Source organism: Rhinatrema bivittatum, chromosome 2, assembly GCF_901001135.1.
Source record: "Rhinatrema bivittatum chromosome 2, aRhiBiv1.1, whole genome shotgun sequence".
NCBI lineage: Eukaryota > Metazoa > Chordata > Amphibia > Gymnophiona > Rhinatrematidae > Rhinatrema > Rhinatrema bivittatum.
Window position 1 is genome coordinate 742,315,537 of NC_042616.1, and position 14,745 is coordinate 742,330,281.

General features: G+C 46.6%; 1 protein-coding gene across 1 annotated transcript in view; it reads right to left on the bottom strand.

Annotated features, from left to right (window-relative positions):
- Window positions 1–14,745, bottom strand: part of CSMD3 (CUB and Sushi multiple domains 3) — a 3,551,396-nt gene that overhangs the window by 831,051 nt on the left and 2,705,600 nt on the right. The window contains 1 exon segment of the mRNA XM_029591914.1: window positions 14,188–14,391. Within this exon segment, the coding sequence (XP_029447774.1) occupies window positions 14,188–14,391 (204 nt within the window).

The following is a 14,745-nucleotide window of genomic DNA, read 5'->3' on the forward strand; positions in this document are numbered from 1 at the left end:
TCGGAGCGGCCTCGGAGGGAACTTTCCTTTGCCCTCCCCTCACCTTACCCTCCCTTCCCCTACCTAACCCACCCACCCGGCCCTGTCTACACCCCCCCCTTACCGTTGTCGGGGGATTTACGCCTCCCGGAGGGAGACGTAAATCCCCGCGCGCCAGCGGGCCTGCTGCGCGCCGGGCCGCGACCTGGGGGCGGGTACGGAGGGCGCGGCCACGCCCCCGGGCCGTAGCCACGCCCCGTACCCGCCCCCAAAACGCTGCCGACACGCCCCCGGAACGCCGCGACGACCGGGCCCGCCCCCGACACGCCCCCCGACCCGCCCCCCTCCGAGAACCCCGGGACTTACGCGAGACCCGGGGCTCTGCGCGCGCCGGGAGGCCTATGTAAAATAGGCTTCCCGACGCGCAGGGCCCTGCTCGCCTAAATCCGCCCGGTTTTGGGCGGATTTAGGCGAGCAGGGCTCTGAAAATCTACCCCTATGTGTTTTTGTACAGTGCTGTGTATGTTGAGTAGCTCTGTGGAAGTGATAGCAGAGGAAATCTTCTTGCTGGAATCTAAAAGATATCCAGTGGCCTTCTGGTGGATATATTTAAAAACCATCAGCAAGATTTTGAATTTAATTTTCAATAGGACTGGTCACTAATGCAAACTTTTCAGAATTTTTATAATATAATCATTGACACTAGCATTGATAAGTATTCTGGCAGCTGTGTACTGAAGAAGTTGCCACCGTTTGGCCAGTCTCAATGGAAGTCACTTATATAAAGAATTACAAAAGTCAATTCTACTTTTAATAAGTGTATGAATAATGGTTGATAGATTACATTGACAAATATGGGTGCAACTATGTTACCCATCACAAGTAAACAAATGTGGATCTTATTGTTGAGAGCGGGAGTGTTTAGTGTGCCCATGGGCCTCAGCCTGGGCCCAGACCTTCAGGGCCAAGCCAAGGGTTGACGGTGGCTCCGCATGGCTGACCCTCTGCCAGGCCTGCAAGCTCCCAAGGCCAACACCATGTGTTGGTAGGGGAACGGTCCTCCGACTATTCTGAGCCCTTTCGGACCTGCCGCTTGATTGGCATTGGAGCAGCAGGCCTGGCCTGAGGTTGAGGGCAGACGGAGACCTTGACACATAGACAGGACTATGATTGATGCGACGGCATCGCAGACAAGACACTTGGCAACAGCTGGGTTGATGCATCGGCATCACGGACAGGAAATTTGACAACAGCTGGGTTGATGCGAAGGCATCACGGGCATGACAAGGAACTTGACATCCAAACAGGCAAAACACAAGGCATGGACACTGGTACTGTCTCTCGGGGTGCCCTACTCAGCCCACCCACGGGACTGAGTCGCGGACCACCCTGTTCCACTGCGCGCCCTACACAGCCCTTGCAGGCTGGTCACGGACCATGAGGAGAATGGGACAGCACAGGAAAGGTACAGGGAAAGAGGGACTCCAATGACGAAGCCGGTGTCACCTGAAGCTCCCCCTAAGGCTGGCGGGAAAGGAGGCTCCGGAGCGCAGGGACACTTCCCACCTGCAAGCCACCTCATTCTCGGGCATACACCATCCGAGAGCACCGGCTTACAGGAACAGAAGGCTCAGGAGCACCAGAGAAAGATGCAGGGAAGAACATCCTGGCAGGCGGACACATCAGGATAAAGAGGATCATGGCGGAACATCAGGACATTGTCAGGGACCTCAGGCAAGACATCAAGATATGAAGATGTAGTATAAAAGCAGAAGAGACGAGGAGCTCCATGAAGAATGGAAGACCTTACAAAGCTCTGGCAGGCAGGAGCCTCCAGAGGGAGGTCACGATGATGCAAGGCAAAGGCAGACTGAAGTTGAAGTCCTTTTATAGGGCTGCAGACCGGCGACTCCCTGGGAGGAGTTTGGCAGGCCCACACCTAGCTGGCCCTATAACTACGGAGAAATGCTGCGGGCCGGCCCCTAGGGAAGGGCGTGGCTCAAACCAGGCAGTCCATGCAAGCACAAACAGTCTCAGGCAGGCTCCATGGACATCGAGGCTCCCAGGCCCTGGAGCAAATCCTGGACAGTTCGCAGGCGAGGCCCTGGCTTGGAGCGGCCTCCAGGAAGAGGTAAGGAGCCTCCCATAGCCCTGCTACAGGAGGGTTCATAACACTTATTAAAGGTGTGCATCCGTTTTCCACGTATTTGTAATCCACAACTTATTTTTTGCTATCTGTTAAATACGTGGGGAGGCGAAACGCATCCGACTCCCCACGTATTAAACAGATTTCTGTTTTATTCGGCCTAAATAAAAATTTAAACCCCCCACCCTCCTGACACCCCCAAGACTTACCAAAACTCCCTGGTGGTCCAGCGGTGGGGTCCGGGAACTCACTCACATCCTCGGTGCTAGTTTCATCATGGCGCCGATAGCCTTTGTCACAGGGGCTACGGGTGCCATTGGTCAGCCCCTGTCACATGGCCATCGGCACCATCTTGTGCTCCTACCATGTGACAGGGGCTGACCAATGGCACCGGTAGCCCCTGTGACATAGTATGGGCAAAGACTATCGGCGCCATTTTGAGTCCTGGCGTCGGACGGCAGGTCACTCCGGGACCCCCGTTGGACCCACAGGGACTTTTGGCCAGTTTGGGGGGGCCTCCTGACCCCCACACGACTTGCCAAAAGTCCAGCGGGGGTCCAGGAGTGACCTCCTTTCACGCTGGCCGTCCAATCCCAATACTCAAAATGGCGCCGATCGCCTCACTATGACGGCGATCAGCGCCATTTTGAGTATTGACAACAGACGGCGATTTTGAGTCTCAAAATGGCGCCGATCGCCATCATAGTGAGGACAAAGGAGATCAGGAGGGTGGGGGGTTGTAGTTAATTTATTAGTAACGTATTTACAGATCGACAACTTATTGAATTCTCCATACTTCCGCATGAAACGGAATTGACCCCCCACGAATATTTATCACGTACGCAACGACAACTTATTGCCTGCACATCCCTAACACTTATAACAGAAGATATATAGTATCCAATTGTTAACTGAGAGTCTAACTGAAATCCAGAGATCCTGAATATTGCCTGTGGCCTGAGTTGTTCCCAAAAGCATTGGGAAATTGTGAAGTACTCTGTTCCTTCCACTAATCATAATAGGGATGTGCATGTGTTTGAAATGAATGGGTAAAATGCAAAGAATTAATTCATTTTTGTTTCATGAACCCCCAAAATAAATAGAGGGCGCCTATGGATTCAAATGAAAAATTTCATCTCATTCATTTATGTTTCCCATTCAAGTCTATGGCTGTACTGAGCAAACAAGCAACATGTTCAGGATCTAACTGGTAACTATAGCAACCAACTATTTTCTGTGTGATATTGCAGCCTCCTGGGAACTGAGATGGAATAGTTTGGCAAGGAGACCATATGGAGGACTAATCATGGTAAAGCATCTTTTTAACTAGCCAATAGCTGCTATTTGAATTAGTGACACTGATGTTCTCCTACTGAAAGGTCTGAGCATATCCAAAAAGTCTATTTGCTCTCTTGAATTTTGCAGAGAGGGATGTCTTTTGAGAGTTAAAAAAAAAAAACTTTAAAAAGTAGGCTTTCTTAACATGAAAATCAAAGCAATGTACAATAAAAGAAAAATTAAAACAGAACATGCCAGTTCTAACAAAGGTACAAATCTAAGAATTAAACATCAAGAAACTAAATTTAAATAAGAAAAATAAAGACAGAATAAGTAATATGTGATTAATAAACATAAAAACAGAACAATTTTGAACAATGGGAATAAAATGAAAGCAAAGATATATCAAGACAATTTAAAAATTGTGATAAAAATAAGAAGTCCATTACCATTACTTAAATAAAAAAAAATTGCCACTTTTAATTAAAAAACATGAGAAAATGCTATGCTTTAAGGAACTTCCTAAACTTAGGATAGGCCTTTTCTAGCTATCCTGGAGAAAGGGGAAATGAATTCTATGAACTAGAGACCAAAAAGAAAAAGCTTATCTCCCAAGTACTCTCTAATCTAATCTCTTTGTATAAGGGATGTCTTAATTCATGATGAATGGAGCATAGATTTCACCCAGGTTATTATGAAAGGTAAGAAGGCGTACCTCAGAGCATTGCCTTAAATGTTAGACATAAGATCTTAAATTGGATATGAAAGTGATAAGTATGGCTTAAGATATTGGATAAAGCATAAAAAAAATGTCTGAATAAGAAATGACATGTAAGGATACAAACTCAATTCAGAGTCCAACTTGATACCCAAACTCATAACCACCTTTTTTAGTAGTACTGAAGACCCTGCCTTTCTAGGGGAAGGGAGATTAATGTGGTCATTACTCCTGTAAAACCAAATTGCTTCTGATTTTTCTGGATTTATTTTCAATTTTGAAGAAACAAGCCAATTTGCAATCTCTGTTAAACATTCATTAAATTTTGATATAGACTCGGGTTATTTGCAAGCAGGCTAGCCTCTATCTGGTTGTAGTCTACATAAAAAACAAAACAGCCCCCCCCCTAAAAACCTGATGGGGTGAACCCCAAATTTTCACAACTGCATCCAAAATGGATTCTCTGACATCAGCAAATGGACAATTGGCTTGTTCAATGCAGCCAGATGCAGGGATAATACATTTTTCTGACCAGGTCTCGAACATGCTTGGCTTATCTGCTCTGAAAGGACATACTGTTTACAGAGACCTCCTGCTAAATAATGAAGATTTTTCTCTGTAAACCCATAGGAATCAGAAAACAATGAAGACCTGGAAGCAGTATGAAGAACCGAAGACAAGGACATCAGGACCAGGACCGGAACACGGGACATCAGGAACTTCAGGACATGAACATCGGAACTTCTGGACATGGAACATCAGGACACCGAAGAGACAATGAAGGAGCTCCAAAAAAGAACAGGACCAGGAACATCAGATGAAGGAGACCAGGAACATCAGGAACATCAAATGAGGAGCCATCTAGGCAAGCAAAGACCATTCAGGACCTTGACCGGAGAAAAGATGCATGGATGAACATGGAGATCCAGTTCAAAGGCCCTGAGGAATGAAAGCTGAGCCCTTTTATAGGGCTGGATGAGACGGTGACTGATGAGGTCATCTGGTGGGGCCAAGGGCTTTTCCCGCCACTGGCCCTTTAAATATTCTGCTGAGACACGCTCGTGCATGCTCCTATGTAGGGCCTGAGGAGAGAAGAAAGAAATTGGTGTCGGCGGCATCCCTGCCGCGAGAAGAAGAGAATTGGCAGCAGCTCCCCTGCCACATTGGGAGGCAGGGACAGCGGTGACTTCCATACTGCACAGGGACAATCCTGGCAGCAGCTCCTGCCATGAAGAGACAGCAGCAGCCCTTCCTGCCACGTACAGCGGCATCAGGCTGTGAAGCAGCGGGAGTGGCGGTCTGGGGCGGCATAGGCTGCAACAACAGGGGACCGGCGGCATCGCTGGTGGCTCCTCAGCCACAAGGAAGGATGGGGCCTGCAGCGGCATCGATCTGGGTCAGTGTTGGGCAGGTGAGAGGCTGCTCATGGGATGGGCTCCGCGAGCAGCATCGTAACACCTGAATTCAGGCTAATGGATGAGATATAGTATCCTTGGAGATCACAGCACTTAAGAAAATTCTGCTTCTTGCCATCTCAGCCAAAAAATGAACTTGCCTTGTTCCCCTCATAGGACAGGTGTGTCCTTTCCAGATACAGCAGCAGGCTGAGAGAAACAGCATGTGCTTCCCAGTGACAGAGACAGTCTTTGCAACCTCATGCTTTTCTTGCAGGGACAAAGACAATCTGCAGCAGTGGTAAGATTGAGGTTGTTCTCCTGGGTATGGTTTGGGGCAGTTAGCTAGGTGTTTTAGCATTGCTAAATGCAATGTCTATACTAATTTATATTTTAATGTCTTGATAATCTTCTAATGTCTGCTAAGCTCTAATCACCAAACATATATTCTGTAGTAAGCATTTTAGTACAAGTTCTTTGTATGTAACTGCTAAGTTGTTATGATTATTCCTGGTGATAAATCTAATATTACTTATAATAACATTTCTTATCTGAGACAAATGGTATGGTGTAATTTCCTGCTTTCATTGGCTCACACATAAGGTAATAAGTTTCTGTAGCATACTCTATTTAAAGCAGAGGGAGAAGTGTGCCAGCACATAGGCTGCAGCTCATGCTTATTACTTACAAACCCAATCTCTGGATTAAAGTGACAAAAGACAATAAGCACAAGTTAAAAAGAGTAGGGGGAACATAAGTCAAGTGTCAAGCCAAGGAAAATTGTGAGTTCCAATCAACCTATGTGTGATTGTTTAGAAATGATCTGGATGAGTTTAAAGGTATGTTTCAAATACTGATTTCTTTCAGACACTTAAGTAAAAGTTGAGGGTCAATGGTGTCAAATGCCGAGCTTTCCGGTATATCTAGAAACATAATAAGCATATTCCTTCCTTTATTGAGTCCTAAACTAATTTAATTTAGGAGAGCATTCAAGGCTGACTTGGTATTAAAACTTTTGTAGAAACCCAATTCCTTCGGATAGAAAATTCACATTTTTTTCTAAAAAGTCTGATAGTTCATTAAGAAGTACTTTCTTAATGATCTTTTACAGCATTATTGCCAGATTTGACAAAGGTATGACGTTGCTGTTACGATTCCTCCCATAGCTGTGCCACGGGAGGCCTCTCACCTTCTCTGGAGGCCGCTCCTAAGTTGGGGCCTTGCCTGAGTAATCGTCCGGATCTTGCTCCACAGCCTGGGAGGCCTTTGGTGTCAGCAGGGCCTACCCGAGGCCTACTCCACTGCAGCCTGGATGCTCTGGTGTGGGCCACGCCCATCTCCTAGGGGCGGGCCCGCAACTCCTCTCCACTCTTGTAGGGCTAGAGAGGTGTGGCCCATCTGGACTCCTCCCAGGCAGTTGCCTGCTCCTGGGGTATAAAAGCTCTTCTCCAGCACTCCTGCATTGCCTTGCATTGGAGTTACTCGTCTCTGGATGTCTCCTCTTCCAGCGCTCCGTCAGGCATTCTTCTTTGTTCCAGCTGAGTGTCCGGTGTCTTGCACGTTCCTGATGTTCCTTGATGTTGGTTCCAGTTGTTCCTGTCCAAGTCCTCGTCTGAGTCTTCCTAGTGCTCAGAGTTCTTCCAAGCCTTTGTCTGAGTCTTCCTAGTGCTCAGAGTTGCTTCAAGCCTCTTGACCTTCTAGCTCCTCAAGGTATCCAGATGGCCATCCTGAAGGTAGTTCTGTTCCGTCCAGACCCTGTTTCCGGTCATTGGAGCCTTGTCGGGCCAGGTTCCCGTCCTGCACTTGTCCCGATCTTCGCGAGATCCGCAACCAGCCTCCTAGGTTGTGTAGGGTACGCAGTGGGACAGGGTGGTCCGCGACCAGCCCATGGGGTCTGCCCATGTTGGTGGGCTGTGTAGGGTGCCCTGAGAGACAGTGCCATTGTCTGAACCTTCCAAGTTCCTGAGTCTACGTCTACAGTCTACAGTTCCCGAGTCTTTGTCTTCTGTTCCTGAACCTCTGTCTGCCCACCCCCCTGTGTCCGGCGTGCTGCTTTTTGACAACCCAGCGGCAGGTCCGAAAGAGCCGGGAATGGTCGGAGGACTGTTCATTACCAACATTCCATAGTTGGTTCCAGAGGCATGCAGGTCCGGCTGGGGGTCGGCCGTCTCTCGCCACCCACGCTGTCACACGCTACACCTACCCTTGGTGTGGTCCTGATCCACCTTGGATTGTGCCAGGGGCCCAAGGGCACACTCCCTCTAAGGGGGACGCTCTCCCAGTGCTCCCCATAACAGAATGCAAGGCATTCCGAAGGCCGTCTGAAACATAACAGTTGCTAGGGACATATCGGTCAAGTTTAACTTTTTTAAAGGAAGGATGGACCTTCACAGCCTTAAACCTATCCAGAAGAAATCATTGATAAAGACTAATATTAATGATCCAGTTAAATATGGAAAGAGCCGAAATCTGAATTTTTCAGAGGTTTAAAAGTAAAAGGTGAGGGAGAATCATTCATCTGCATCCATTGGAAATGATTTAGCACTGGTACTGGTAAAGGGTTTTTTTCTGATCTTCTCTGCTGCAGTCAGTGGTCTCTCACTCACTGAGAGAAATAGAGAGGCAGAGGCACACCTTTCTGTATTCACTGGAGGAGTAGAGTGGAGATTGAAGCAGTGTCTGTTATTTTCTAACTCTATCTGATGAAGCAGGGCAGTGAGCTTTTCTGCAGGCAGCACAGCATTGCCCTCATCAGCGAGCTGTTTGACCGCCTCCAAGGGGCTCGGATCTTCACGAAACTGGATCTGAAGGGTAGGTACAACTTTGTGCGCATCCAACCGGAAGATATCTGGAAGACCGCATTCAACACTAGGAATGGTCACTACTAGTACATCGTGATGCCCTTTGGCCTATGTAACACCCCCGCTGTCTTTCAACATCTCATGAATGAAATTCTCTGAGATCTCCTATATTCCTTTGTGGTCGTATACCTGGACGACATCCTGATTTTCTCTAAGGACTTTGAGTCCCATCATGATCAAGTCAAGACCATACTTAAACACCTGGGAGAGAACCACCTCTACGCCAAATTGGAAAAATGCATCTTCAAACAGAATTGCCTGCCCTTCCTAGGGTATATCATCACCGATCGAGGATTTTCTATGGATCCAGAAAAGCTGCAAGGCATTTGAGACTAGCCCCAGCCAGTTGTCCTCCGTGCCTTGCAACGCTTCATTGGTTTTACGAACTATTATAGAAGCTTTATTGCAAATTACTCTACCCTAGCCGCTCCACTCACCTTCCTGACAAAGAAAATCCGTGTTTGGACTCCCAAAGCGCAAGCCGCCTTTCAAACACTGAAAGATGCCTTTTGCTCTGGCCCCTGCCTGCAACATCCATACCCAAGACGTCCATTTGTCGTAGAAGTCGACGTATCTGCTATTGGAGCTGGAGCGGTATTAAGCCAATTTTCTCCCAAGGGTACATTAATACCATGCTCATTCTATTTGCACAAATTATCACCTACAGAACAGAACTATACTGTCGGAGACCAAGAACTCCTGGCAGTCAAGTTGGTCCTCCAAGAGTGGTGCCCGTGGTTAGAAGGGGCGCAACACAAATTTTCACTGATCATAAAAATCTTGAACATAATCTTGATCATAAAAATCTTGAAATTTTCACTGATCATAAAAATCTTGAACACCTGAATCCAAGGCAAGCCTGATGGGTGCTGTTCTTTGAGAGATTCAATTTTTAACTGCCCTATCGTCCGGCCTCAAAAAATCTCCACGCAGACCCACTTTCCAGATCCATTGAACCAGAAGACATCCCAGACGTCCCCAGACACATTATCGATCCAGCATGTGTAGCTCTCGTGGTGACCACCACGGTCCCCACTGGAAATACCGTTGTCCCATGCAGATTACGTGAGCAGGTCCTTAGGTGGGCTCACGATTCCAAGCTGGCAAGACATCCAGGCCAGACAAGAACCCTCGAGATATTGCGGAAGTTTTACTGGTGGCCCAGCAAGGTGAAAGACTCCCACATCTATGTTGATTTGTGCCACATCTGTGCCCAACATAAACCTCCAACAGGAAGACCATGGGGTCTTCTCCAACCACCTCCAGCTCCTACCAAACCCTGGTCAAGCATATCGATGGATTTCATCATGGACCTACCACCATCTAAGAACAACACCGTGATCTGGGCCATCATTGACCATTTTTCTGGAATGGGTCACTTCATTCCCCTGTGAGGCCTTCCATCAGCCCCAGAACTGGCCAAATTGTCCTTAAAGCATGTCTTTATCCTCCATGGTCTCCAAAAAGAGATTCTATTAGACAGAAGACCACAGTTCGCTGCAAGGTACTGGCGCTTCTTGTGTAAAATGTTCAGCATCACATTGAATTTCACGTCGGCCTATCACCCCCAGGCCAACGGCCAAGCAGAAAGAACCAACCAGACCCTGAAGACCTTTCTCCATTCATATGTGAATGATCAACAGAACAACTGGTCTGACCTGCTGTCCTGGGCAGAGTTATCGCATAAGACCCACATCTCCGCTGCCACAGAATTATCTCCATTCTCTGAGGTGTTTGGCCGACACCACGTTTACTGCTGATAGTACCCCTCTCTGCTCCATCACCAGCTGCTCAAGTCACAGCTCATACCATTCGTCAGGTGTGGAACCAAGTGATGGAATGCGTCAATCAGGCTGCCGAACGTTCCAAGCGCACCTCAGATGCTCACAGAGTCCCACTCCACTCTTCTGACCTGGCCAGAAGGTGTGGTTCAGCACCCGACACAAAAGATTATGACTCCCTTCACACTGGCTAGCACCAAAGTACATTAGTCCTTTTCCAGTCCTCCAAAGAGTGGGAGCAGTTCCTACAAATTGCAACTACCTCGTGCCATGGGTATTCACAATACCTTCCACGTCTCCCTGCTGAAGCCGCTAATCCTTTCCTGGCCCTCTTGCAGAGATCCCTCGCCACCTCAGATCTCCACAGAACCAGACACCACCCTCCAGGTAAGAGAAGTCCTCAACATCCATCGGCATTGAGGCAGATGGGAATACCTCCTAGCCTGGGAGGGTTATGGGGCCGAGGAGAACTCATGGGAGCCATCCCATAACATCCTGGACAAGGAGCTCCTCAAGGCATTCTACAAGGCTCATCTTGAGAAACCTCACCAGCATAGAGGGAGGCCTAGAAGGGGGGGGGGGGGGTAGTGTTGCATGCCCTGTCCACGCTCGGCCTGCACACGGGCCTGCTCACCTCACCAACTCCTCAGCAGGTACTGGGTCGGCCTCTCCAGCAACAGCTGCTAGTTCCTCCAGGCCTCGGCGTCCCACGGCGGCAGTCGCCGGGCCTTCCTCAATGTACCAGGCCTCATGGCAAGGCTCAGCATCCTCCGTGGCTTTGGCTCCACCCCTAGGTGAACACGAGCAGACCGCCCGGTCCCTTATAGGGCCAGGGGAGGGTCAGGCACTCCCTGATTGAACTCAGTAGAAAAGGAAGTGCCTGCCTGCACTTCCTTGCCTTGGCAATTGGGTCGGCACCGTGTGTGTACTAGTATGCCTCTGTGTCTCATTGCCTGTTCCAGTCTCATACCAGTCTTTTTCCAGTCCTGTTCCAGCGTCCTCCTGTTCCAGCATCCTTCTCTTCCTGCGCCTTCTGTTCCAGCATCTGTCTGTTCCTGCGGTTCCTGGTACTGACCTCTGCCTGTTCTTGACTACACTGATCGCTGCCCGGATACTGACCTCTGCCTGCCTGACCATGTCTGACCTCTGGAACCTGACCTCTGCTTTGGTTGACGACTCTCGGACTGAGCTTTGGAACTTGACCTCTGCTTTGGCTGACCATGCCACCTTGATTCTGGCTTTGTTCCTAGCCTTGTCATCACAGACACTCTTCTGGCCTTCCAGCCTAGATGTCGACCACACACCTTTGATCCTGGTGGGACACCTTTGAACTTCCTTTCTTGGGAACCCTGCGAGGCCCACCTAAGTCCAAGTGGCCCGGGTTCCCAAGGGCTCCACCTGGGAGGCAGCGGGCTTCCAGTGGTGAAGCTCCAGCTAGGCTCTGTCTCCTCCTGTGCTCCACCACCTGGTAACAGGTGCTTCCTGGGCCTGACCAGGGAGCCATCCTACACTGCTCCAGGACAAGGTTCCACCTCCAAGTACAACACCTCCATACTAAAACTTGCACAGGCTGGTTATAGGCATAGTGAGTGATAATTTTAAGGAGGAGATAGAAAACACTTCTGTTTATTACAGGGTAATTTTCAAAGCATGCCATTAGATTGGAGAAGAGTGGTATCAGAGAGGAGGCTGGAAACTTCAGGCCGGTTAACCTCACCTGGTGGAAAAATTAATGGAGATGCTGCTGAAAGAAAGGATAGTGAACTATCTGCAATCCAATAAGTTGCTGGCCCTCAGGCAACATGGATTCACCAGAGGAAGGTTCTGTCAGATAAATCTCATTGATTTTTTTTGATTGGGTGACTAGAGAATTTGATTGAGGAAGAGCACTTGATGTTATCTACTTGGATTTCAACAAAGCTTTTGATACTGTCCCACATAGGAGGCTTATGAACAAAATGAGAAGCTTTGGAGAGAATGCCAAGATGGTGGCCTGGATTATAAACTCGTTGACTGATAGTAAATGGAACCTACTCTGAAGAGAGAGCCATTTTAAGTGGAGTGACACAGGGATCGGTTTTGGGACTGGTTCTATTCAATATCTTTGTGAGCAATATTGCGGAAGGGATAGAAGGTAAAGTTTGTCTAATTGCGGATGATACAAAGATTTTCAACAGAGTGGACACACCTGAAGGAGTAGAGAGAATAAATAGTGATTTACAAAAGCTTGAAGAGTGGTCAAATATTTGGCAGCTTGGATTCAATGCCAAGAAGTGCAGAGTCATGCAGCTGGGATGCAGTAATCCAAAATAGCTGTATGTGATGGGGAAGGGGGAGGCTGAAGTGCATGGATCAAGAGCATGGTATTGGAATGTGTGTCTGGTGATCTAAAGATGGTAAAGAAATGTGACAAGGTCATAACTAAAGCCATATGAATGCTGGGCTACACAGAGAGAGGAATAACCAGTAGGAAGATGGAGGTGGTGATACCCTAGTACAGGTCCGTGGTGAGCCTCACCTGGAGTACTGTGTTGAGTTCTGGAGCCTTTATCTCAAAATGAATACAGACAGGATTAAGGCAGTCCAGAGAAGGGCTACCAAAATGGTGTGGGGGCAGTATCAGAAAACCTATGAGGAGATACTGAAGGATATGAATATGTGTACCCTGGAAGAGAAGAGGCACAAGGGTGATATGATACAGATCTTCATATACCTGGAAGTTTTTAATTATGTACAAATGTCAAACCTTTTCAGCTGGAAATAAATATGTACAACTAGGGGTCACAAAATGAAACTCCAGGGAGGACATCACAGACCCAAAATCAGAAAGTATTTCTCCAAGGATAGGGTGGTTGTTACCTGGAATGCCCTTCCAGGGGAGTTAGTAAAAACCAAAACAGTGAAAAAATTCAAAAGGGCATGGGATAAATACTGTGGATCCCTAAAGGATAAAGGATGGAAATGAAAAGGGTGCATGGGGGTAACTTACTGGTGTGGTGGTTACTGCCCTAAACCAATAAGCCTGGTACTTTGATGCAACTCAAATATTGCTCTCCACTTCAGTGGCAAGGTGTTACGGGGAATTGGATTCAAACAGCAACCAATGAGTGTCCTGACTTTTTAGGTCTGGGAAACTGATAAGCATGGGGTAACCTACACAGCACAGCACAAACTACGATAAGCTTACTGGACAGACTGTATGGACCATTTGGTCCTTTTCTGTCATCATTTCTATGTTTCTATATTTCTATATTTTATGCTTTCTGTGCATAGATGGCTGACATAAAATTGTATGAAGCTCTGTGCATGTAAAATTACATATGTAATCCAATTTTTCACATTCTTTTATGCAAACTTAGAGGCATTTCAGGCGATGGAGTTGGGATAGAGTGGGCACATTTGTATATGCTTTCTTATTTTAAGAATTATGCATGTGAGTGCATGGGCATAAGTTATGCCCTCTAAACATGAGGTGGAAGTTTATATGAGTGAACTCTCTGAAAACACAAGTGAATTTATGAATACTGTCCACAGTGTGTTTGTGTTAAAAGAATCTGTACATATTGAAGGCTGTGTAGGCTAGTAAAATTTCCCCCTAAATAAGTGTTACAGAAAATCTTTGCAGACCGTGTTACTTTTTATTGGACCAACATAAGAATTATTCACTGATGTTCTTACATCTAAGCATATATAAGTTATTGAGATTGTTTGCTCACATTCCAAACATCTGACTTATGAGATGTCAAAAGCACATATTGGCCCTTAAAGGTAATTACATCTACAAAGCATCCAGATTTCTTTAGGTTCAATATAATAGCTAATACTGTGTGCACTAAAGAAATCCTGAAAAAGGGGAAAAAAATCTTAAAATTTGGCTGCACATACTTATTTTACTATGATCTTTTACATTATACATTATATCTCAATTAGATGGCAGATCTTTGAGATTCAAGATAATATTTTCTTAGGAGTGGAGTTTAATAAATGGGAAATCAAACCAACAAAAACAAAAAATGCATGTCATACTCACCGATGCAGGTAGGTAGGGAATCATTCCACTGTGCTAATGCATTGGGTACAGTATCACATCTAATTGCTATTGATCCTTGAAGAATGTATCCAGGATTACATTCAAAAAGAATGACGGAACCAACTGCAAATTCATTTCCAATTCTTTTACCAAATCTCGGTTCAGGCACAGAACTGCATTGTGTTGCACTTGTTCTAGGAACAGCTGTATAAATCACAAATAATCATGGATTCTTACTTTCATATTTGATAAGGAACATAGCAAAGCTTTTCAAATGAAATTATAGCAAATTATTTGTAGGAAACTTTGAGTTAACTTAATTATCATGCATTTGCAATATTACATTTTCCAAAAGGATATTTCATAGTTTTACCCTAAATCTGAAAGGAAATACTATTCTTTTGTGCATAAGCGTAGCATTTTGGTTGCCATGTCTATCCACCTGAATATGTGGAAATAAGGATCAAATTAATAAGTTGGATGTGATACCTTTTTATTAGACTGACTCATTTCATCAGTGACTAGCTTTCAAGAGCTATGTTCCTATAATCAATGTAG